The sequence below is a fragment of the Lepidochelys kempii genome, chromosome 1 (assembly GCF_965140285.1).
Source record: "Lepidochelys kempii isolate rLepKem1 chromosome 1, rLepKem1.hap1, whole genome shotgun sequence".
Classification (NCBI taxonomy): domain Eukaryota; kingdom Metazoa; phylum Chordata; order Testudines; family Cheloniidae; genus Lepidochelys; species Lepidochelys kempii.
Window position 1 is genome coordinate 99,999,261 of NC_136380.1, and position 26,470 is coordinate 100,025,730.

Here is a 26,470-nt window from a genome sequence, read left to right on the forward strand (position 1 = left end):
ACAATGGTGACCACTAAGTATTTATTATTCAACAATGAATACTGCAACTAAAATTTATAGGTCAAGGAATTTGTTCTTTACTATTTCAACATGCCACTGGAGAACAAAATGATACGTGCTTGAAACTAAATACACAGGAAGGGTCAAAATTAAAATGATGCAAATTTAAGAAGTCCATCAGAACTGCAATTACAAAATCATGGATGCTTCACCCAGTGGCAGATTAATGATTTTGCTGCCCCTAGGCCCAGAAATAATTGCCCCCACCCAGCAGCTCCCTCACCCCAGCTCACCTCCACTCCGCCTCTACCTCCTCCCCTAAGCATGCCACCAGGTCCTGCTTCTCCCTGCTCCTTGCCAGTGCTTGTGCACGAAACAGCTTCGTGAAGGAGGGGGGAAGAAAGGGGGGAAACGCGGCGCACTCAGGAGAGGAGGCGGGGCTGGGGTGGGGATTGGGGAAGGGGACCAATAGGGGCAGGGAGGGGTGGAGTTGGGGTGGGGACGGAGGGAGTGAACCAGCACCTGGGGAAGCAGTCTCCGGCTGCTATTATAAATTTGCCGCCTCTGCAAATTTGTCGGCCTAGGCGTTAATATGCCGCTGGCTTCACCACAACACAAGGCCCTCCAAATTTAGAAAACACCAGGAAACTCCAAAGTCATCCAATGTTTACTACAACTGGCAATTCCACTTTATGTTAACTAGTTGTCCTTCTAATAGATCATGGAAGGACTAGCCAAAATTAGTTGAATATTAATAATGGCTAATAGTAATTACAAATAAATAAGTTAAAAAGCAATTTTGAGCAAATAAGAAAATCTGACTACATCTGTCTACATTGTAATTTGCTTAAAGGTAATGTGCAGTTATTTTAATAAGTATATTTTTACCATAATTAAAAAATGAAAACACAAATCAGTTTTCAGAACCCAATGTTTGTATCAATATCTATCAGCTATATACTAACTATATCACTGTAGATACACTTATTTTCTGTTGATACTTCATTTGCAAATTAACAGTATTTTCCCAACCATAAAACCTGAAAATGTATATACCTAAACTTTTTAATTTCCTAATTGTTGAAGTGTAGTAATCTTACCCTGGAAGCATATCTGTCATCAAAAGAATGCTTTATCATCAAATTCTTGAGCACACTAATTGCAATCTGCCGGATGTCTCTGAATTCTTGTAATGCATTTCCCACCTCCCGCAGGAGCAGTCCCACTAAGAAGTGATTCTTGCAAAATTCATCTGTTAATGAATAGTCGAGCTGGAGGTCTGAAAGTAGAGTATAAGCTGTAGTTTAGGAGGATGCAATTAATTTGCCAATGAACATAAGCATGGACTTCCCCTTTTTTCATGCTTAGTTGCAAAAACAGTTTAGACGTGGCTTGTTCAAAAACCCACTTTGCCTCAAAACTGTGTGGCTTTGTCAGGCAGACATCTGTCATATATACTATGTGTTCGTTCAACATGTAGGTATTAGACAGTTAGTGAAATACAAAACTACCATAGCTTTAAGTATAATTTTATGAAAACTAGTAACAATGAACATTAAGAGTAAAAAACGGTTACCTCCCTTCTCATAACTGTTTTTCTTCAAGATGTGTTGCTCATGTCCGTTCCAAGTAGGTGTGTGCATGCCGCATGCACAGTTGTCGGTACCTGTCAGGTTGGCTATGGAGCCTCCTGCAGTCATGCCTTCATGGTGGCGTATATATGCCCCTGACGACACGCAACAGCCTCAGTTCCTTCTTACCAGAGTACTCCAACAGAGGGGTAGGTGGGTGAGTCTTGGATAGATCTACTAAAGGCCTCCTTGCACTGCTGATATTTGACAAGCGAAACTTCAGCTTGTCATTAATCAAGTTTAATGACATTAATCAACCGTTCTGACCTTCCAGCTTGCCATGTTCGCCCTGCACCACAACTTCCAGTTCAGAGCCATGGTCAGCTCTATCATCTAACCCGGTGCTGACCTCCCTGCTGGCCTGGGTGCTGCAGGGTGGTATGCAGTCCCTGGGTGGTAAAGCAGCCCGACCCTCCAAGGCGACGGACCAGGAACATCTGGAGATAGACCACTGGGCCTGATGGTACACCTCTGCAGACCAGAAGGGTCATTGTGCTGGAACCTGCCACTGCACTGGCCAAGGCATCATGGCAAGGATCTGTCCCACATCCTGCCTATGACGGTGCCGCTCTGACCAGTGCCGGCTGTGTCTGGAGATGTAGGACTCCACTTCTGAGTCCGAAGACAGACTCCAAACATGGAAACCACAGAGGTACCGAGGAGAAGGTGACCGGTCCTGCCACATGGCCGGTTTGCCTCTAGATGGCACTGCACTACAATGCGGTGACGGAGGTTTTAGAACCGGTGCTCCCTCTCTTCTGGCAGGGGACTGTGGTACCATCAAGGCTATCAGGTCCCTGGCTGCCTCAAAGGTGTATGGAGTGGAGGGAAGGTCCAGTTGCGCCACATGGCATTACCTGACAGGGGACTCCACGGGCACCAGACCCCTCTGTGGGGTTTAAGTCACTGGTGCTGCCCCTTGCAGCGCATGTGCTGAGTGCCCCAGCATGCGACACACTTCACTAGTGCTTTCATGCCCAGACCATCTTGTTCCGGGCGAGCACCCCTGTCCGTCTTCTTGTGCCTCTTGCCAGGCACCGGCAAGTGGGAGTGTGCTGGGCTAGCAGAGTGAGCTTCGTTGCTGGAGAATAGCAGTGCCGAGGGGTATTGGGTACAGAATCTTTCCTTTGCACCATAGTCTCTCTAAGTGAGGCCAGCGCACTCTGCACTGAAGTTCTGGGTGCTGGATACAAGTGGCCTGGGGCCGGCTGGGGATGAAGAGCTGCTTTCATGAGCAGTTGCTTCAGTCTGAAGTCCCTCTCCTTTTTGGTCCTAGGGTGAAAACCTCTGCAGATCCTGCAGCGATCCGTCTGATGGGTTTCGCCTAGGCACTTTAAACAGGAATCGTGTGGATTGCCTTTTGGCATGGGTTTGTGGCAGGACCCACACAGCTTCAAATTTTGGGTCCAAGGCATGCCCTGGTCCTGGGGAAGGGAATCGAGGTGGGGGCGGGGGGAGAACCCCCAACAAAAACTTACTAACTAATCTAAAGTACTACACAAACACTGACTCTAATCCAACTATTTACAGAAATTGAACAAGAGAGTCCACTGGGGGAAGGGCTTGCGGAGGCTAAAGAACGTACGTAGCTCCAGCAACCATCATGGGCAGTAAGAAGGGACTGCAGAGGCAGTAGGTCAGCAGGGTCCTATATACACCACCATGAAGGCGCGACTCCAGGGGTCTCCACGGCCAATTTAACGGCTCCCGCTAGGGGAGAAGCCTTCCGATGACTGTGCACATGGCGTGTACACACCTACTTGGAATGGACATGAGCAACACATTCAAAGAAGAAAGTATTTTAAGTTAATTCACCTGGGCAAAAATTTCTGACCTTGAACAGCTAAAATTAGACTCCTAAACCAGTATTTAGGTACCGATATACAGAGGTGCTGAGCACCAACTTTCTTCAACAGCAATTTTAGATACTGAACAGCTCTGAATAATGAGAGTGCTTAAGTGTCTAACCCCATTCCCATAACTGGATCCGTGTGAGTGAGCTCTTGTGCCTACATGGACCCACTTTCAGGACTGGGTCTTAAATATAGATTATGGGATCTAATTTTAGACTTTCGTGTTTTAAAAATTTGTGCCTGAGTGAACTGCATATTTCACACCAGGGATTTATTAGGCATACTAATAAAGGAGTTACTGCTAAGGATATATAGTTTATTTACTGATATTTTTCAAGGAAATCAAAATACTTCAGAAATTTTTTAGCAGATATTGAAAACACTTATGAATGAAACAATGAAGTAAGGAAATGGTATCAAGTAGGCAAATAAAAGTCTTCTAAATTAAACAACTTTTTCTTCTCAGTTTCTCAACATGAATATAAATAATTACTAAGCATATTTGAAAAAGGATTCAGTTAACATATGGTATATTATAATATATATGCATTATATTATTCTCTGAAATTTTTAACATCTATGAAATAGAAGTTTAAGAATAATTTACATAAGTATCTTTGCACATTAAGTATTGTGTTTTAAAGATGTAGCTGCATATAAAGTAATGATTGGTTTAAAACAAAAACTCCCACCATAATAATAAAAACACTGTATTTGTACTTACTTACATAAAATACCTCTAGCAATAGGTGGAATGAAAATTAAAATCTATGCTATACTGAGGTATAAAGAAACACCAAATAAAGTCAAGCAATGCTTAAAATTTAAAAGTGCATTTTTCAAATGAGAATAAAATAATCCTATAGCTATCTAATTTATGCAATGAGTGCAGAAAGAGCTTCTCTAAGATGTGATATGTTTTGAAAGCACATCAATTTATCAGGTTTTACCTCATTAATCTCCTCCAAGATTTCTCAGGTTCACTGTTATTGTTCTGCATCTAGTCTCTTTATAAACCCTGCACAATGCTTAATATTTGTCTTTTTCCTAACTGATATTTTTGCCATTTAGTTAACTATGATAACTATCACCCTGTTTTACTTTAAGAATTAATATGGACCAGTAATATCTGTTTAATCAGCAGAGAGGTACGGTTAGACCTGCAAGCCAGCCACTGGGGAAGCAGAACAAAACAGGCAGGCACTTTAGGGAACAGAGCATTCCCCTAATGTAGGGAATCAACAGGTCTGGTACTGTACCCAAGCTGCAAAAAGCTGAAGACACATTGTAATGGATCTTTGGACCTTAGCATGATGAAGAATTAAGAGAAAACCATTGCAGGCAGAACTTCATCAAAGCTGGGAGCCCTGTAAGAAGGCTGCTGCCCCAATTTTTTAATATGACGTTCTTAAAGAGAGCCTACTTCACTTCTCTTGCAGCCCCAGCTGAATCATAGGAACAAAAAAGGTATGACTGGTGCCCTGTTCTATACAGGAAATGGGAACTCCCAGCTCCACCCCTCTGCATTCCTCAACATAAGGAAAAGGACAAAACTAGGGTCATACTCCCCACATAGAACAGAGCACTAGCAAGCATGTTTACTCATTTCTGTAGCTGCTTGGGTCTATAAAAGCACAACGTTTTGGTAAATTCTCCTCAGGGATGCCATTAAAGAGGAGAGGAGCAAAACTAAAAGGACAGATCTATTACAGGCCTCCTTGCACTGCTGATGTCAAGGTTCCTCCCCCACTCTGAACTCTAGGGTACAGATGTGGGGACCTGCATGAAAACCTCCTAAGCTTACTTTTACCAGCTTAGGTTAAAACTTCCCCAAGGTACAAATTAATTTTATCCTTTGTCCTTGGAATAGCCACTGCCACCACCAAACAAACTGGGTTTACTGGGAAACGCAGTTTGGACATGTCTTTCCCCCCAAAATCCTCCCAACCCTTGCACCCCACTTCCTGGGAAAGGTTTGCTAAAAATCCTCACCAATTTGCATAGGTGACCACAGACCCAAACCCTTGGATCTGAGAACAATGAAAAAACATTCAGTTTTCTTACAAGAAGGCTTTTAATAGAAATAGAAGTAAAGGAATCACCCTCGTAAAATCAGGATGGTAGATACCTTACAGGGTAATTAGATTCAAAACATAGAGAATCCCTCTAGGCAAAACCTTAAGTTACAAAAAAGACACACAGACAGAAACAGTCATTCTATTCAGCACAATTCTTTTCTCAACCATTTAAAGAAATCATAATCTAACACATACCTAGCTAGATTACTTACTAAAAAGTTCTAAGACTCCATTCCTGGTCTATCCCCGGCAAAAGCAGCATATAGACAGACACAGACCCTTTGTTTCTCTCCCTCCTCCCAGCTTTTGAAAGTATCTTGTCTCCTCATTGGTCATTTTGGTCAGGTGCCAGCGAGGTTACCTTTAGCTTCTTAACCCTTTACAGGTGAGAGGATTTTTCCTCTGGCCAGGAGGGATTTTAAAGGGGTTTACCCTTCCCTTTATATTTATGACAGCTGATATTTGACATCTGCTGTCTGTCTTTTAGTGCCTTTTTACTTCTGCAACTTCAGCAGAACTATGTAAGCAACAGCCTAGAACTCTCTCGCAGCAGCAGCATTTTATCCAATGAGTGTTGTCGTCCAAGACATTCCTGAGGACAAGGCAAGTGTAGGACATGGAGCTCCCTGTGGCCCACAAGGAGCATGACATCACCTGCAGTTACCTCACTCTGAATCCCAAATCTTAAATCACCCTGAAGTGCTTCCCATTAGCAAAATTATGTTTTATCAAGCCAATAAGGTATGATACTGTACATTGGCTGCAAAAAAGTTAATCTGTCAAGGATCCATGCATTAGATAGGGCTTCTTAGTAGCTAAGGAGCTTGATGCACTATTTAAATAGTCTTAAACTGTTCTGGTTACTTCTGACAGCACCTCTTTCTTCATGTGATCCTTGATGACAGTTTAGAACATTTGAGTTACTCAAGTTAAGTCTGTTTTTATACACACAACTGGATGGACATTATTATTAAGTACACATCTTTTCTCTTTTACAAATCAGGGGAAATGATGAGATATTTATTGCAAAACAAAGTACAAATGTGAAGAAAGTGAAAAATTTTATAGAAGAGGCTCACTTAAAGTTCATTCCAGTTTTATAGGTACTACTGGTATCCCCTCTTAAGGGGATAGTTCTACTGGTATCCCCTCTTAAGTATCGCTAATATAACTAGAACCAGTAACGTGTTAAGGCCTCGGTTCTACAACTGGATAAGAGCGGGTGAACCACTGTGTCTGCACAGAGCCTACTGTCTTCAATGGGGATCCACTCATACAGATGCAGTGTAAGGATTGGGGCTTAAAACTAGAATGTGGTATGTCCAGTGTATATACAATAATAGTTCTTCATTAGAATGAGGAATGTTGTAAAGCAGCAAAGGACTTTTAAGGTAGCTAATCTAAGGTATTCACATCAAACGGTACACTCATGCATTTTTATTTCCTATTAGACCTACTGTTTTTCAAATCATCACTACGTTTGAAGTTCTAAATTCTTCTTGGTGAGCTGGTTTACTACAAATCCAAGTTAATAATGTAATCTAGTAGTGTCTCCATGAGCCACAAATGGAATAATTGCAGATTACTTATTTTGGCACAAAGCTGTATTGCTTTTAAATTAGAAAAGTAAGAAATAGAAAAAAGTAAAGAAGAGAAAACATCCCACCCCACACCCACTGACAGGAGTGTCATAGGACTCCACAGTTGGCAAAAGAAAATCTGTATTCATAAAATGGAAACAAATAGGAACACACAAAAAAAATAAGCTATACATAATTAATATCTTATTGTTATTAAGCAAAGTAGGAAATATTAGAGGGAAAATCAAAGATATACCTCTGGCACAGTGTCTTTGGCTAATGCTGTATTATATTACCTAGATACTTTCAGTGCAATGCTTCACTAACAAACTACTACTTTGGGATTTAATAGAAAAAAGAATTACAACATAAGGCTTCCATTTAAAAATTTCACAACTCCCAAGTTTCAGAGTAACAGCCGTGTTAGTCTGTAGCCGCAAAAAGAAAAGGAGCACCTTAGAGACGAACAAATTTATTTGAGCATAAGCTTTCATGAGCTACAGCTTACTTCATCAGATGCATGATCACTTCATCGGGCATGCATCCGATGAAGTGAGCTGTAGCTCACGAAAGCTTATGCTCAAATAAAATGTGTTAAATCTAAGGTGCCACAAGTACTCCTGTTTTTTTTTTTTTTTACAACTTCCAAGAAATACTAATGGTGTCTTTAGGTAACATTTTCTTTCAAATAGACTGTCCTTCCTAAAGTTTTAACATTTATATAGTTAAAAATGTGGATTTACCTTGATATCTCTGAATTCTGCCTTTTCCAAATGGCATAGGTAGATTCAAAGGGATGTAGTGTTCATGGTTACACACCACTCGAAGAAATTCAAATTTGAATTCAAAAAGGGTCTGCAAAAATGTATCAGATGTAAATTACACAATTTAATAATTTAGTAATTTTCTGGTAGCATAGCTAAAAAGGAAACAGATTTCTTAACACTAGTGATTTCTTTCTCCTTTACAAATCTACAATCCTAGGGACTACATGGGTCATCATGCCATGCAGACCCAGGAGAGCTTTTTAGTGCAATACAGCATTTGAAAGCCAGATCTAATTCTGTGTTACATTTTCTACTTTTATCAAGTCTATGTTGTGTGGCATGCAAGATTTGAGAGTTGTTTGAGAGTTGCTTGATTGCATGGCACATGCAATTAGAAGGGTTGTCGATTTGTAGGAACATCTTAGACATCAGAGGGCTCGCTTTCAATTATTGTCAGTTTGTTCCTTGAGACTTTCATGGTCTTGCACAAAGTGCTCATTGATGTTGTTTCATCCATTTTCCAACTAGGGATGCTAAAGAATTGTACCAGTTCACACTCTTCCTCTTTGAAGAGGACACAAGCAGTCTCAATGTTCCAAGAGGCAAAAATGCCAAAGGTGTCTTGAAGGCAAAAAGTAACACAGCGATTGCACAGGAATGGGAGACTAATCTGAAAAATGCCTGAATATAACTGAAGAGCATTCTGGGATCTCAACACATAATTTGCTACATAGGTGTACCAAAAAGAGAAACACATTTTAAAGTTATTAAAGGAGTGGAGTACCTTTGGATCCCCTGGAGCAAAGCTGCTGATGTAGTTATTGATTTGCTTGAACACGAAACCCCGATCCATAAAAGTGAAACATCTCTGAAAAAGATAAAATATAAACCATGCTAAAGCACTTCCAGATGCAGTGTTCACTAAATTAGGTATCCATCTTTTAAAAGTTTATCTTCCAAGAATATTTTTAACATATAATTTGAATATAAATGCTATTAAAAGCAAGAATTGTACAGTAGAAAGCTACTTCATTTTAAAAGGAAAATATGACAAAGAGACCTAACTTGGCTTCCATTTTATAGAGCAACCGTTGATACTCAAAAAAAGCAAAAACGCAATCAGTCCAGGTTTTGAAACGTGGCCCATAGAGTAGAGGTAGGAAAAGCTTTTAATTACAGAATTACCCTTTTCACTCTAAAATGTGTAAAACTGTTACTTAAACAAACTAAATCTTTTTTTTTTTTTGACAGTAATGAATCAAAAGCTCTATGAATAGGGACCAATGTCTTCATCTATGTTTGTGTAGTGCCTAGAATGGGGCCCAATCTTGACTGGGGCTGTAGCTGCGACTAATACAAATAATACATAATTTAGATGATCCCGGGTTAATAGGTCATCACCATTAACAGTAAAGCTATTAACAAAAAGCAAAACACCAAATTTTCAAAGAGATGATTTGGTGTTGCATCCCTAAAACTGACAATATGCCTAATTGGGCACACCAATTGTGCTTACATACATGTTAATATTTTCAACAGGAGAAATGTGAGTGACAAAACTATAATTCACCTAAATGAGAACATGAAAATAAGCAGGCAGGGTCTGGGATATGATAATTTGTTTAGTCATGCATGTGCATATTTCAACATCATTAGGTGTGCAACTGGGCACCTGAATTGTAGGCAGGTAAATTAAATAAATTATATAAAATCTCTATGTACTTATTTGGTCCACATCACTATAGTATGTGAGGGCCTCTGTTCTCACCTCCTCCAAACCCAAACACGAGGTTATGTCTGATTTTGAAGTCCCTTTGAAAAGGATTCAAAAACATTTAAAATTTCTTTTCCAAAGTTAAAAAAATAATAAAATAAATAAAAGGACCACAAATGAGATTCTAACCAATTGTTACAAAACACATAACAGAACAATGATAAAACAGACACAATGGAAGTTTTTGAATATAATAAAATCATGCTTAAACAAGTTAGGATTCAAACAACAGAGGAAGAAAGGCCTTTTGAATCAGACACAAGTGAATTCCATGCAGCCAAGGACAAACAATCTAACCAGATAAAAGGGTAGGTGTATAGAGCTTTATGGAAGCTCATCCACACTTTTTTAGTGCTCACAGTTTTAAAGTAACAAATCTTAGTTACAACACTGATGCATATTCCCATAAAATTAATGGAACACTGTTCTTATTGAAATAACCCCAAATTGAAATAAATTGTGAGTAAGAAAGGGACTCCGAAGAAAACAAAGGCTCTTTTCAAATAAACAAGATATTGACCTCAGCATCATTAGTTTTCTCTGCCTTTTTTGTTTTGTTTTTTGTTAGAGCTTACTCATTGAATAAAAGAAGAAGAGCTATTGGGATCCTGACTACATAGTGCAAACGCAGGTGCATTATTCACAGTGCATAAAGTTAAGCTTATGCTTAAATCTTTGTAGGATTGGGGAAATAATTGGATGGCACAACCATGAAGGAATAAAAATTGCAATAAGCAAGGAAGTATGCAATTGCTAGCACAAAAATAAAACCTGCATTTTTTATAATATATTCTATACCCTGTTTTGCTTAGACAATCTTATTTCTAATTGCAATGAGTACTTAACCTGTTCTTTTATACATCTCTGTTTGCACATACAAAAGCATGCTTAAAATGCCTGTGACAGAGTGCAAAGTGAACAAAGCCTGCTCTCTGGTCACTTAGATGTTAATTAGTCCCCCCTGAGAAAGCTGATGGAGGGAGGGTAAACAGACAACCAGGCTGGCCAGATGGATGGAATAAGAAGCAAATTAGCCCATTAGTCCAAAGCTGATAGCGAGAGAGGGGATTAGGACTAGTTGAACTCAGTTACATGGAGGCCTCAAGGGAGGGAGATCTGTTCCCCTCAGGTTCTGGGGAGAGTGTCAAAAAGGCACAGTAGTAAATAGATGGTTGCATGGGGATTGTTGTGGAAATGGTGGATGGAACTTGAAATAAAAGGGTTCGGAGAAGGCATATCCACTGGAGTTCATGCAGTTTCTGAGAGGAAGAAGGTGGGAGAAGAGCCATGCCCCATTACAATGTCTTATACATACATGCTGCTGTGTGAGACCTTGCTAAGTGAAAATCCAAGAAAACTAAAATTACTGCAAATAATAAGCCTAGAGCCTATATTATTGTGGGTACCTACCTTTATAAAGACAGCAAGACTATGATTTGCATTTTTTGAAGCCTCTGGATTGTCTCTGTACTTCTGAGTGATGTGTGGCATTAGCATATTAACAAATGTTTCTACAGCATGATGAAAAGAAGCAGGAAATCTCTGGTTTCGTAACAACTGGAAGAATAATTTAAAATACACATTTAGAATTTTAAATTTCCGAAGTAACCTTGCATATGGCAGACAATGATTTGCTATAGGTAAAGCTATTTCTCAAGTTCATTTAGGAAAGGAGAAAAGGGAGAAAACAACAGCTAAAATTAAAATTATGAAATACCCTAGTTCTGATGAAAAAATAATAGTTATGAAAAATTCAGAAGCTTTTTGCAAACTTTTCTGGACTTTGACAAAGGCCAATTTTGGTTGAGAAAAGTTTTGAATGAAGTATTTTAACCAGCTCTAGTTTCCATCTGCAGAATTATTTAGAATCCAATGTAGAAAGCAATTTTCTTTTAAGATGACAAAGTATGTACATGTAAGTACGGAACTTGAAAGCATTAGGTGTTTCATCATAGAAGCATATTGAAATAGCTTTCATGGCAATACCTAAGACAGATTTCCAATTTTAAAAGGCATAGTTAAGGGCAGAAATCTAGAAATCAGTTATTCTAATTCTTACTTAAGGTACCTAGCTACACATACTTTAGTTACCTAGTCATTCCCAATAACTCCCTTGACCAAATACATATGTTGCTGTTTTATCAGCTATTTGTCTCAGGTGAAAATGTGGCTATTGTGAAAAAATATCCTCCAATATTCTACCATTTTTTCCTATCATCCTTTTCAACTCAGGCCTCCCCCTTTTGGCTCATCTGTACCTAAGGTATCATCACTGATCATGCACTCTCCTCCCACATGTTCTATAGCTGTATACCTGGGTTATATAATCTCCAAAGTATTTCTCCTTTAATACACTATTTTGACTTTACCTCTGATGAAATTCTCACCTATGCCTTCATTTTCTCTTGCGTTGATGTTTGCAATGCCCTGCTCTTTGGCTACCTCAGGTCTCAGCTCTTCAAACTACAGTGCACAAAAAATTTTGTTTATGGCTTTTTTCATTCTGGGATCCAGTTCAAAATTGCCTTCCTTGCCTTTAAATAGCTTTCCAACCTACCTAACAGATGTTCTCTCTAGAGCCCTCTTTTTAACCAACGTCCTCTTTATAATAAGCGTCTTTTTATCTCTGTTTCCTACAATCCTGCCCCTAGTACAAAACCTTTCTCTGAAGCTTCCTGCCATGAGAACATAACACAAGAATGGCCATACTGCGTCAGACCAATGGTTCATCCAGTCCAATATCCTGTCTTCCAACAATGGCCAGTGCCAGATGCTTCAGAGTTGATGAACAGAAAAGGACAGTTATCCAGTCACACCTTCTGACAGTCAGATGTTTAGGAACACTCAGAGCATGGGGTTGCGTCCCTGACCATCTTGGTTAATAGCCATTAATGGACCTATTCTCCACAAACATTTCTAGTTTTTCTTTGAACCCAGTTATACTTTTGGCCTTCACAAGGAGTTCCACAGGTTGACTGTACATTGTGTGAATAAGTACTTCCTGATGGTTGTTTTAAAACTGCCTATTAATTTTATTGAGTGAACCCTGGTTCTTGTGTTATGTGAAGGAGTAAATATTCACTTTCTCCACACCTTTCATTATTTTATAGACCTCTATTCTATTCCTCCTTAGACATCTCTTTTCTACGCTGAATAGTTCCACTCTTTTCAATCCCTGCTCAGATGGAAGTTGCTCTATACACCTAATAATTTTTGTTGCCCTTCTCTGTACCTTTTCCACTTCTAATCTATCTTTTTTGAGATGTGGCGAGCAGAACTGCATGCAGTATTCAAGGTGTGGATATACCATAGATTTATATACTGAAATTGCCTTCTTGTATCAGTCCACAACTCAGACTTTAATTTCTTTAAACATTGAGTCTTAAACACAGATCCTTGTCTGTTGTCTTAGCATTTTAGACTCATAGAATCTTAGGACCAGAGGGGACCTAAAGAGGTCATCTAGTCCAGTCACCTGCACTCAAGGCAGGACTAAGTATTATCTAGACCATCCCTGACAAGTGTTTGTCTAACCTGCTCTTAAAAATCTCCAATGATGGAGATTCCACCACCTCTCTGGGCAGTTTATTCCAGTGTTTAACCAACCTGACAGGAAGTTTTTCCTAATGTCCAACCTAAACCTCCCTTGCTGCAATTTAAGCCCATTGCGTCTTGTCCTATCCTCAGAAGTTAAGGAGAACATTTTTTTCCCCTTCTCCATGTCACAACCTTTTAAGTACTTGAAAACTATTATGTCCCCTCTGTCTTCTCTTCTCCAGACCAAACAAAGCCAATTTTTTCAATCTTCCCTCATAGGTCATGTAGACCTTTAATCATTTTTGTTGCTCTTCTCTGGACTTCCTCCAAATTGTCCACATCTTTCCTGAAATGTGGCACCCAGAACTGGACACAAGACTCGAGCTCAGGCCTAACCAGCACAGAGTAGAGCATAAGAACTACTTTGTGTGTCTTGCTCACAACACTCCGGCTAATACATTCCATCAGGCCCAGCAACTGGGGGGAGGGAGGGAAGCAAAGGGGGCAATTGCCCAGGGGCCTGGGCAATTTAAAATGGCCTGGGGGCCCCGGCCACTGCTGCCAGCGGTAGCGCAGCAGGGCTAAGGCAGGCTTCCTGCCCTCCCTCACTCTGCACTGCTCCCGGAAGTGGCCGGCACGCCCCTGAGGCCCCTGGGGAGGGGGTCTCCGTGCACTGCCCCCGCCCCAACTCCACAGCTCCCATTGGCTGGGAACTGTAGCCAACGGGAGCTGAGGGAGCGGTGCCTGTTGGCAGTAGCACACGGAGACCCCTTGGGCCCCCCGCCTAGGATCTGCTGCCAGAGGAGTGTGCCAGTTGTTTTCGGGAGCTGCCCAAGGTAAACCCCGACCCCCTGATCCCTACTGCACCCCTGCCCCAGCCTAGAGCCTGCACCATGCACCTAAGCTCCCTCCTAAAGCCTGCACCCCTTACCCCCTCCCGCACCCAAGCTCCCTCCCACACCCAAACTCCCTCCCAGAACTTGCCCCTCTCCCCTTCCCACATCCAAACTCCCTCCCAGAGCCCGATCTTGCACCCACTCCCAAACTCCCTCCCAGATTCCAACCCCCCGCCCACTCTCAAACTACCTCCCAGACCGTGCACCCCCTCCTGCACAGAGCCTGCACCCCCTCCCACACTCCAACCCCCTGCCCCAGCCTGGTGAAAGTGAGTGAGGGTGAGAGAGAGACGGACGGAAGGGAGATAGAGTGAGCAGGGGCAGGGCCTCGGAGAAGGGGAGGGACAGAGGGCTTCCTGGGAAAGGGCAGGGCAAGGGTCTTTGGGTTTGCGTGATTAGACAGATGGCAACCCTACCAGGTGGGCATGTGGAAGCACAGCCAGCAGCTCGCTGGGCACTAGCCAGCGCAGACACAGCACAGACCAAATGTCAGGTGGACTGTTCTGCCCTGGGGCCCGGAATTGCTGTCAGCAGGCCTGCATCCCAGAATTATGTTTGCTTTTTTTGCAGCAGTGTTACACTGTTGACTTATATTTAGCTTGTAATCCAGTATGACCCCGTGTTACACTGTTGACTCATTCAGCTTTTGATCCACTATGATTCCCTTTCTGCAGTACTCCCTCTTAGGCAGTCATTTCCCATTTTGTATGTGTGCAACTGATTGTTCCTTCGAAGTGGAGTATTTTGCATTTGTCCTTCTTGAATTTCATCCTATTTACTTCAGACCATTTCTCCAGATCATTTTGAATTTGAATCCTATCCTCCAAAGCACTTCAATTTCCTCCCCCCACAGCTTGGTATCATCTGCAAACTTTATAAGTTTACTCTCTATGCCTTATCTAAATCATTGATGCTAAATCTTAATTTGTCTTCCTCTATCATTGGCCTTATCACTAGCTACTTTAATATAACCATATACCATCATTATACTTTTGTTTTCTGTAATTTATACATTACATACACAAAGTGTTTGTATCATAATATTATCAAGTTACATGTACTGTACTTGGGCAGCAGCTAATTACTGTCCAGGACCCCGATCGTCCAGGGTGGCAGTGGAGCCTAACAGTTAAACGTGTAGCTGGTAAAATATTAATAGTTTAAAGGTTTACTGTTTTTAAAAGTTATTTACATCCTTAGCCCATGCCTGACAGAAGTGGGACAAATGGTCTGCAAATAAGGGGGAATAAGTGTCGAATCTGAATGTTCCGTCTCTGAGGGTGGTCTTAGTGCTGCCTCCATGAAGATGGACTTCAGCCTAGTGTCCCAATCTTTTTTGGTCCGGGGCTTGAAGTCCCTGAAGATCTTGCAGCATTCCTGAATGTGAGCTTCCCCCAGGCACTTATAGCAGCTGGAATGGGGGTCGTTCAGAGGCATAGCCTTGTTACAAGGAGGCGCAAGGCTTGAAACCCAGTGACCAAAGCATGCCCCAGCACTGGGGGAGGAGAAGAAACTAACTCTAACTACTAATAAAACTTAACTATGTAAACCAACTACATACAATAATAGAGAAATAAAGTCCACTGAGAGAAGTACTTGCAAAGCAAGGAAAGAGTAGTTCCAGGGACAGTCAAGGGCGGTAAGAAGGAACTGAGGGAGTGTGGGGTCAGTGCGGCCCTTTATACCGGTGCTACGAGCGTGCAACACCAGAGGGTGCAGAGCTGACCCGATGGACACCACTGAGGGAAAAATTTCAAGTAGCTATGCTCAGAGCAAGCAAACACATACATTGGAATGGACATGTACAATCACACGAAGAAGAATATGGTGTTATGCACTTTAAAGGATATTGATTGTATTATTTTTACTGTATTTACACGTTGACCGGGTAAGACCTTCAGTGTCAGAACATAAAATCTGTAATGCTTTTCTCCTTTATATCTGACCACAGCCTCAATCCCCAAGTTATAAAATTAACTTCTTGGTAAAGGTGAATATCCAGATAAGAGTTCAAACTAGACCAAGACAGAAATTCTTGCAATTTCTAGGGTCAGATGTAGGCTTTAAATGGGAAAATGGAGACCTAAAACACTTACGGCTGGTCTACACTGGGAACTTATGTGGGTATTGCTACATCTCTCAGAGGCGTGAAAAATCCACACTCGACAGATGTAGCTATACCAACCTAACCCCTGGTGTAGACAGCGGTAGGTCAACAAAAGAATTTTTCGGTTGATCTCGTTACCGCCTTTCAGAGAGGTGGATTACATACACTGATGGCAGCATAGGTAGCGTCTACACTGAAGTGCTACAACAGTGCAGTAGCAGCACTGCAGCTGTGCCCCTGAAGCAGTTTAAGTGTAGACATACCCTTAGATATGATTGATCTTCATTTTCTGAAGAATTAAGTCAAAAGTAACCATGACAATATCTGAAATATGAACAACTAGGCAACTTTCCTGATGTCCCTCTAATTTTAAAAGTATGTTTTCATCATGCCTTAAGGTAGTCAGTTCCTTTCCCCTTTTTGTTTATGCTTATTACTTTAAAAAACCTGGACCGTTCAAATTCACATATTTCTTCAGGAAGACAGGAGATGAAAATTTGATTGTCTGTAAAGAGAGCATATCTTCTGACAAACAAACAGATTCCAGTTTTCTATTACAATGTGTGGGCTGGTATGTTGGTGCAACAGCCCCTCCTCTGGCTAGGCAGAGCATTGCACCAGAGTTCACTCAGTCTGGCAGGGCTGTCAGTCAGTTCCTCGTGCCCAGGGGGTCTGAAAATCCTCCTCCATTCTTAAGTTTCTCAGGTTGTTTGTGGGGGAACCCAGACCTGCCCATTCCAGTGGGCTCCAGCTCAGAGCCCTTAAACTAGAGAGGCAGAATCAGGACTCAACAACTCCAGCCGTGCCCTGAGCAACTTCCTACCTACTCTGGTTTCCGTAGGCTTTTCAGCCTGTTGGTCCAGCCATCCCTTCTCAAGTTGCGGTCTCTGAGTGGCTGGCAGGAGTTCCCTTATCCAGCCTGCTTGCTGCTCTGGCAGCACCCCTGCTTCCCAGCTCTTTTATTCTCCCAGCTGCTGTGAGGCTGACAATCAACAACTGGCCAGCAGTACCTGCATTAATCCCCTGGCTGTTGGGCCAGTATGGGGTATATATACCTTACCCTGAGGGAATTGTGCCAAAAATTAAAAATTCTGCACACAATATTTTAAAATTCTGCAAAATTCTGCATATTTTATTTGTCAATAAATAAATGTGGCTCCAGCATGGCAATGGAGAGCACAGGCCACTGGCTGCACTGAGGTGGGAGATCATCCTGAAGCCCCCACTTCCCCTAGTACAGGGACTTGGCAGTGAGGCTGCACCTGACCCTGACACAGTGCAAGGGCTGGGCCTGCCCCGGAAACACCCCGGGGCCCTGTCCCTCTCTGCCAGGTGCACCAGGTGTGGTAGGCAGGCTCAGCCCAGCAGCATCCAAGTGTGGAGGGGCTTAGTCACCCCCCTTCCCGCATTTCCCCCACCCCCGCTTATCCAGCCCCACCGCAGGAAGTCACTGTTCCACAGAAAATAGGAAGGCTCCCAGAACACAGAAGGGCAGCACCACTGGCAAGAGGACCCAGGAAGCTGCGTTCAGCTGCAGAGTCAGCAGAGCCCAAGATGAGAGGCAGCAGAGCCCAAGATGAGAGGCAGCCTCCGAGTTGGGCAGCTCTGCATTTGTAGAAATGAGGAGGGAGGGGGCAGTGGCACATAATCTTGTGTGCCCCCTCCATGCCTCGCCTTTGTTTGGGGAGCAATCCCTCCCAAAACTGCACTCATGGTCCCCCCCCCACCCCGAGGCTTCCCTGCTGTTTTCTGCAGGGAAAAGCAAGAAATCGTGGGGGTGGGGGGGTGTTTTCTGCTGCAGGCGAGCAGTCCTGCAGAATCCCCCCAGGAGTACAGTCAATGACACGCACAAACGCCCAGTCCCCCTTCCCCGTCTCTGAGGTTGCTCCAGGCATGTTGAAACAGACCCGCTGCCTGGGCAGAGGCGCGTGTCCCCCAACCAATTTTTTTTTTACATTTTTCTGTGTGGAGGGGGCACAGGAAAATGAGGGCCATATGAATTTTGCGCCCCCACATCAGCATAGAATCCCCCTAGGAGTAATACCCGAGGACACAATGTATTACATGGTTTTCTCTTGAGACAGGTCTCCTATGGACACTGTCCTAGTCATAGTACATAAGGCACCCAATGTGGATCCATAAAGAAAAGCAAGCCATTCCCTTCCATACCATTCCCTCTGTTGCTGCTTAGGTACCATAGGTTATAGATGTACACAGAAAACATCACCAATTATTGGGGGGGTATCAAAAGAGTCTGGTTTTATTTAGCAGTAAAACTAACATTTTATCCCCTGCTAGAGGAAGTTTCAATATGCTTGGATAATTCAACCCCAACATTTGGAGGCAAACCAATAATGTAACAGAAAAGGGTGTTCTATTCTTACCCACAATAACACTTTAAAGACATATGAGGAATAGCTGTAAAAAGCTGACTTTCAAACATATCTATTTTGGGAATACTACAAATCAATCAATTTTTACCAATTTCATAATGTAATCTATGTTTGTTAAAACAAAAAAAAAAATTAGGCAATATGCCAGAACTGAATCAAAGAAAGCCACAGTTAAAAAAAAAAAAAAAAAAATGTCCAGAGGCACTTAAAACAAATGGAACTAGCATTTAAGGATCTTACTTATCATACAACAGAGAAACAAAATTAGACAAGTATAAAATGTATATCTCAAAGTACATCTCAAATAGGATATATGTCTATACTAAAGACCTTACAGTGGCACAGCTGTACCGCTGCAGCTGCACTGCTGTAAGGTCTCCCATGCTGGCATAATTAAACCACTCCCCAGTGAGCAACAGCATCTATGTCAGCAGGAGAGCATAAGAAACAACGTTTGACATAATGCTGTCCACACCGTCACTTCTATCAGTGAAATTTATGTCGGTCAAGAGTGTGTTTTTACTGACAAAAGTGCTACTGTAGACACAGCTTATTTGTTTTAACCAGAATTGTTTATATTGGGCACACCAACCAACAGATCCCAATGAATCACAAAACCATGGCTTCTTACAAGCCTCACTGGTAGCAAAATGTCTGGTGCTAAAACACCTACAGCTTCCAGGACAGAAAATTGGTACAGTGAATTTAATGATATTGCAGCTGTGTATAGCATGTAAGAGAGGGAAAAGGCCAAACCTGCCCCCCGCAAAAAAAACACACCTGTTTGCATTTTTCTTTTCTCTCTCTCTGAGTCCTTTAAAAACATAACTAGTTGGGCTCTTCAGGGGACAGACTGTGTTTTTTGCATAACAAGATCCTGATCCTGCCTGTTTTGCCTCTGGTCTCTGTCATAGAAGACAGTTACCTTTTCCATAACTGGTGTTCTTCGAGATGTGTTCTTCATATCTATTCCACAACAGGTGTGCGTGCTCGCCACGTGCACCAGTGCCAGAAGTTTTTCCCCTACCAGTACCCATGGGGGGAGCGCCCTCTGCAACCCCTGGAGTGACGCCTGCCTGGCGCAGTATAAGGGGAGCTCCGCGCTTCCCCCACCCTCAGTTCCTTCTTGCCAGACAACTCTGACAGAGGGGAAGGAGGGTGGGATGTGGAATAACACATCTCGAAGAACACCAGTTATGGAAAAGGTAACTGTCTTTTCTTCTTCGAGTGATTGCTCATGTGTATTCCACAATAGGTGATTCCAAGCTCTATCGGTTGGAGGTGGGTAGGAGTTCACAAGTTCCCAGGACGGAGGAGAGCCCTGCCGAACCCAGCATAATCCCTGGTTTGGCGGACAATCGCATAGTGCAAGGTGAACATGTGAACCGAAGACCACGTGGCGGCCCTACATATGTCCTGGATGGGGACGTGGGCCATGAAGGCATGGAGGACACCTGTCAGCTCATAGCAGGAGTGGAATCATGAAGTGATCCAATTGGAAAGCTGCTGAGTGGAAATCGGCTGGCCCCTCGCATGCTCAGCCAAGGTGACGAACAGTTGCAAGGACTTTCTGAACGGTTTGGTCCGCTCAAGGTAGAAAGCCAGAGTCCGCCGCACACTGAGCATGTGGAGATGGTGCTCCTCACTGGACGCGTGAGGCTTTGGGAAGAGGACCGGGAGAAAAATGTCCTGACCCATGTGGTAGACGGAGACCACCTTCAGGACGAATGTGTGGTGTGGGCGGAGCTGGACCATGTCCTTATGAAAGACCGTGTATGGAGGCTCGGAGGTCAGGGCCCTGAGCTCCGAGCCGCCATGGCCAACGCGATTGCAACCAGGAAAGCCACCTTCCACGAGAGGTGAGACCAGGAGCACGTGGCCAGTGGTTCAAACGGGAACCCCATGAGATGAGCCAACACCAGGTTTAGGTCCCACTGCAGGACCGGGGGTCTAGAATACAGAAAAAGATGGTCCAACCCCTTAAGGAACCAGCCAGTCATAACATGGGAAAATACCATGTGCCCTTGCACCGGAGGATGGAAGGCCGATATGGCTGCCAGGTGCACCTTGACTGACGAGGGCGCCAGGCCCTGGGCCCTCAGGTGGAAGAGGTAATCAAGGATAAGCTGGATCAGGGCCACCACCAGGGAGACCTGATCCGCCGCCCATCTAGAGAACCGGGACCACTTCACCAAATAAGCACAGCAAGTGGAGGGCCATCGACTTTCGAGTAGGACGTGCTGAACCTGTTCTGAGCACGTCCTTTCCTCTCCGCCTAACCACTGAGCCGTGAGGTGAAGCGTGAGGTGAAGCGCCACTAGGTTGGGATGGAGGAGGCGGCCCTGGTCCTGAGAGAGCAGGTCTGGGCGGAGGGGCAACAGCCATGGTGGAGCTACCGCCAGGCCCATGATGGCCCCATACCAACGCTGCCTGGGCCAAGCCGGGGCAATCAGGAGGATCCGGGCCCTATCTGTCTTCCAATCTGTCCAGGACCCTGCTGATTAGAGGGAACGGGGAAAGGCGTAGAGAAGCCGGCCTGACCAGGACAGGAAAAAGGCATCAGAGATAGGGCCCCTCCTTAAGGCCCCCCCCCCCGGAGCAGAACCAGGGGCATCACCACTTCTGTCAATTCACGAATAGGTCCACCTGGGGAGTTCCCCACCTTTGGAAGATCCGGTGGGCCACTTCCGGGTGGAGGGACCACTCGTGTTGCGAGGAAAAGTCCCTGCTCAAGCGATCCAACCTCTCGTTCCGGGCGCCCAGAAGGTGGAAGGCCTTCAGGTGGATGTCGTGGGCTATACAGAAGTCCCACAACCTGAGGGCTTTGTGGCAGAGGGCAAAGGATCGGGCCCCGCCTTACCTGTTGATATAGAACATCGAGGCCACGTTGTCTGTGAGGACCCTGACTACCTTGCCTTCCAGGTGAGAGTGGAAGGCCAGGCATGCCAGACCCACCGCCCTCAGCTCCCTGACATTTATATGTAGGTTCAAGTCTTGAGCCGACCACAGGCCTTGGGTCTGAAAGTTCCCCACATGGAGCCCCCAACCCAGGTCCGACGCATCGGACACCAGCTCCAATGATGGGGCCCTGTCCCTAAAAAAGGAGGCATGTTGTTTGGGGCGGACCACCACCGAAGGGAGGTGATCACAGAGTCCAGCATGGTGCGGACCTTGTCCATCCTGTCCGTGGCCTGGGAGAACTTTGAGGCCAACCAGAGCTGGAGGGGCCTCATCCTGAGTCTGGCGTAACGGACCACATATGTGCAAGCCGACATGTGGCCTAAGAGTTGCAGGCAAACCCTGGCTGTTGTCACCGGGAACCTTGTGACTGAGTCGATGAGACCTTTCAGAGTCTCGACTCTGTCTGGGAGGAGAGAGGCGCTGGCCGACACTGCATCCAGGAGTGCCCCGATAAACTCTATACGTTGGACCGGGACGAATGTGGACTTACTTGGTGTTCTTTACCAACAGGCCCAAGGCGGTGCACGTGGACAGGAGGAGTGCCATGTGATCCCTCACCTGCAACCGGGAGGTGCCCTTGACAAGCCAATCGTCCAGACAGGGAAATATCTGGACCCCCCTGTCATCTGAGGTAGGCTGCTATCACCGACATGCATTTTGTAAACATCCTGGAGGCAATGGACAGACCAAACGGGAGGACCGTGAATTGGTAATGATTCTGTCCCACCACAAAATGGAGGAAGCTCCTGTGCCCCTCGAATACGTGGACGTGGAAGTACACGTCCTGTAGATCAAGGGCAGCGTACCAGTCCCCTGGATCTAGGGAGGAGATGATGGAGGCCAGGGAGACCATGCGGAACTTGAGTTTCACCATGTACCGGTTCAGACCTCGCAGTTCCCGGATGGACCTGAGCCCCGCTTTGGCCTTCGGGATAAGGCAATAACAGGTGTAATACCCCTTGCCTATGAACTCCTCAGGCACCACCTCTATCGTTCCTAGTCCTAGGAGCCACCCCACCTTCTGCTCAAGCAGCATTTCATGTGCGGGGTCCCCCAAGAGGGACGGGGGTGGTTGGGGGGGAGGAAGTAAACTGGAGGATGTAACTCCGGGAGATGGTGTTGAGGACCCATCGGTCCAAGGTTCACCGTGACCATTCTGGGAGGAAAGCACACAACCAGTTGGAGAAGGGGAGCTTTATTGGGGGTGGATCCCTGGTGAGGACTGGCAGTGTGCCCCCAAGCCTCCCGTCAAAAATGCCTTTTCTCCGCCTGCTTGCCCTTGGAGGACCCAGGCTGCAGGGTAGGCCGAGACTGCCTCTGAGGGCGTCTCTTATAGTCTCGCTGCTTCTTATGGACGGCCTCATACTTCAGGAGGGCAGCCTGGGCAGGAGTCTGCTGCAGCTTGAACTTAGGTTTTGCCGGAGCCGGGACAGAGGCCCAGAGTCTGGAGAGTCGTGCAAAAGTCTTTCATGCCATGCAGGCTTGTATCCGTTTCCTCCGCAAACATAGCCTTCCCGTCAAACCGGAGATCCTGCATGGAAAACTACGCCCCGCTGGACAGCCCAGAGAGCAGGAGCCATGACGCCCGTCTCATGGACACTGCGGAGGCCACTGATCGTGTGGCCATGGCCACAGCATCTGAGGCTGCCTGCAGGGATGCCCTAGCGGCTGCTACCCCTTCCTCCACTAGCGCCCTGAACTCCTTCCTATTGCACTCCTGGAGGGAGTCCTCAAACTTGGGCAGGGAGCCCCACAGACTGAATTCATACCGGCCCAGAAGAGCCTGATGGTTTGCCACTCGTAACTGGAAGCTCGAAGACTAATAAATTTTCCTTCTGAAAGAGTCCAGTCTCCAAGAGTCTTTGTTCTTTGGGGTTGGGGCTGGTTGACCTTGCTGTTCCCTGTAGTTGACCAACTCGACCACCAGGGAGTTGGGCGCCAGGTGGGTCTACAGGTACTCATGCCCTTCAGTGAGTACAAAGTACTTGTGTTCCGCCTTTTTAGAGATGGGGGCCAACGAGGGTGGTGTTTGCCACAGGGCATTTGAAATCTAAGCCACCCCTACATGGAGAGGCAGGGCCACCATACCCGGTGCCGATGAGGACAACACGTTAAACAGGAAGTCTAAGGGCTCCTCCATCTCCTCTGCTTGGAGGTGGAGGCTTGCTGCCACCCTCTTTAAGAGTTCTTGGTGGGCCCTGAAGTCCTCCTGCGGGCGGGGCAAGGAGGCCAGTACAGTGCTCTGGGTGTCGGCCAGCACCAGAGGGTCCACCACCTGGTCTGACTCTGGGCACGGTGCTGAGGATGTACGTCCCACCGACTCCTTTCTCGGGGGTCTGGAGAGGGAGGCTGATGGTGCTTCCGACGCCCCGGCCACCGAGCAAGCTCCCACTGCGGGCTGCGCCAGAGGCCACGGCGCCCACTGGTACCATTGGACTGGCCACGATGCTCAGTGCCACTGTACCTGCTGTGGCACTGGTGGGGCCAGCTGTTCGGGTTGGCTGGCCTGGCCCATTGAAGAACAGCTACGAACGGAGACCGGGTTGGCATAAGATCTGCTGCTATCTCTGGACTGGGAGGAGTGGCGGTGCCGGGATCTATGAAGGCGATCTTGACGAGGAGGACCGGTACAGACAGTAACAGCTGCTCTGCAAATGTCCTCGACGGGCGGACCTGCGACGGTGATCGATGCCTGGGGCTGTGGTGCCTTGGTGAAGACTTGGAGCAGGAATCCGAGCGGGAATGGCGTTGACGACCGTGCTGTGACCGACTGCAGTACCCTCTCCGAGACAAGGACCGTTGGAGAGGCCCGCAATGGTCCCGTCGATATTCGGTCCTTGAGGACGAGCGGTGCCGAGAGTCCTGGCCTGACAGAACCCAGCCAGACAGTCTGGTCGGTGTTGAGGGCGATGCACATGGACTCTGCCCTGAGCGGTCGCTGAGTGGTGAACGGTATCGGGAACGTTCCCTCGACCGAGACTGGGCTGGAGGCAACTGCGGCGATCCCAACAGCGGCTTGCCTCCAGAGCGTGGGGCTGACATTGGCGGCGCTCCGGGCACCGGCATGGATGTTACATCCTGGGCCGGCTGGAGGGCTTCAGGCGTAGATGGCATCCGGACATCCAGAGAGGCCTGTTCCGAAGGGGCTGGGCTACTCCGCTCAACGTGAGTCGGAGGCCTGGGGCCCAGTGGGGATCGAGGACTGCCCGACATCGGCCTATCCTCTGTCCCAGACTTCCCTCGGTGCCGCTGAGAAGAGGGAGTCTTCCTGGCCCTCTTGGTGTAACCTGTGGATGTGGAGCGGTGCCGACTGGTCGATGGCACTGGAGAGTCGCCGTGTACCGACGCCGCGGTGCCAGGTACTGGTTTGGAGTGGTGAGACAAAGTCAGGATCAGCACCGACTCCATCAGGATGGCATGGAGCCTGATGTCCCTTTCTCTTTTGGTCCGAGACTTAAACGACTTGCAAATCTTGCACCTTTCGCTGATATGGGTTTCTCCCGAACAGTGCAAACAGTCTGTGTGCAGGTCACTTCTTGGCACAGAATGCCTAGAAGAGCCACATGACTTAAACCCCGGGAAGCGGGGCATGTCCCGGCCTGGGCTCACTGACTAACTAAACAGCTAACTAGCTACAGGTACCAACACTGAATGAACTAACAGTTCTGGGGACGAGCTACAACAAAGCTGGAGCAGAGCAGTTCTGATGCACCTTCACTGGCGGCAAGAGGGAACTGAGGGTGGGGGAGGCGCGCAGCTCCCCTTATACCGCGCCAGGAAGGCACTTCCCCCTACAGGTACTGCTAGGGGAAAAACTTCCAGCACCAGTGCACATGGCGAGCACACACACCTATTGTGGAATACACATGAGCAATCACTCAAAGAAGAATATACACATGCAACAATATAATAAGGAATGGTGATGTGTATAGGTGAGTCTAGTCGCTCAAAGACTGTTTAGACTGATATAATTGCTATGATAATTTTCTGGCTCTGTATGGTACTTTTCTGTCTGATGTGCTATGTTCCGCTATGTGTCATCTTTCCCTCTTTTCTTATGGTTTGTTTCTCTTTTTCTCAGAGTTTTCTTACAACAAAGCAACGAGCAAAAGTAAAACATTACTCTCTCTCCCGTACCCACTTCTATATTTTTTCTTACTGTGGCGGAGTGCCAGCTCTGCCACAGTTAAGGACAAGACCAGCTTTCTGTGTAAAGCTTGACTGTTTTAAAGTGCTATATAATCCACATGGTTACTTGGATTGCCTTCAAATTTGGTGTGCCGCATGACGGTGTGGGGTTCAGTTACTGAACCAAATGTGGAGCCATTTGATCAAGAGATTTCCAAGATGCAGCCCCTGGACAAAAACAGCTTTTCTAAAGGTTGAAATATTTTTGCAACTTTTTTTGTGCACAGATAAGAGGTCAAACTATGGCTCAGATCATTGCATCGGAGTCTCAAATGCTCGAGAGGTACCCCAACAAAGTGCATGCCACCTACTAGCCCTATGGAGGAAATCAAATTACAATGTTATTAGCCAAGGAGTTTGGTTTTCCTGTTAGGCGGGCACTGAGCAGTTTTAAGGCTCACATGCTAAATGGATTACACGGTGCATGTGCAGAGATAGCGGTTAATGGGGTTGAAAGCTAGCTATGACTCTCAGGACCTGAATAGCTCAAGGGGGAATGTTACAGTCATTGAACCTGAGCAACATCCAGGCGAGGCAGAAATCTGAAGTTTAAAAAAGGAGACATGTTGCTCAAATCTGCTTCTGTCAAAGGGTGTTTCCTCTTTGGGGGAAATATAATCTGAGTACAGCAGAATATTCAGTAGCCAATGAAACTATTTTAAAAACAAAATAATTTATATATGTACATTCTCACTGGGATGAGAG

At 45.5% G+C, this 26,470-nt stretch overlaps 1 protein-coding gene across 23 annotated transcripts in view; it reads right to left on the reverse strand.

Annotated features, from left to right (window-relative positions):
- DOCK9 (dedicator of cytokinesis 9) overlaps positions 1-26,470 on the reverse strand; it is a 335,502-nt gene that overhangs the window by 107,271 nt on the left and 201,761 nt on the right. For all 23 annotated transcript variants that reach the window (XR_012159418.2, XM_073348476.2, XM_073348365.2 and 20 more), the window contains 4 exons: positions 11,094-11,240; positions 8,694-8,777; positions 7,886-7,997; positions 1,101-1,279 (listed from right to left, as the gene is read on the reverse strand). Coding sequence is in view for 22 of the 23 variants with exons in the window: in XM_073348476.2 (XP_073204577.1) it covers positions 1,101-1,279; positions 7,886-7,997; positions 8,694-8,777; positions 11,094-11,240 (522 nt within the window). In the remaining variant the exon portion in view is untranslated. The remainder of the gene's footprint in view (positions 1-1,100; positions 1,280-7,885; positions 7,998-8,693; positions 8,778-11,093; positions 11,241-26,470) is intronic.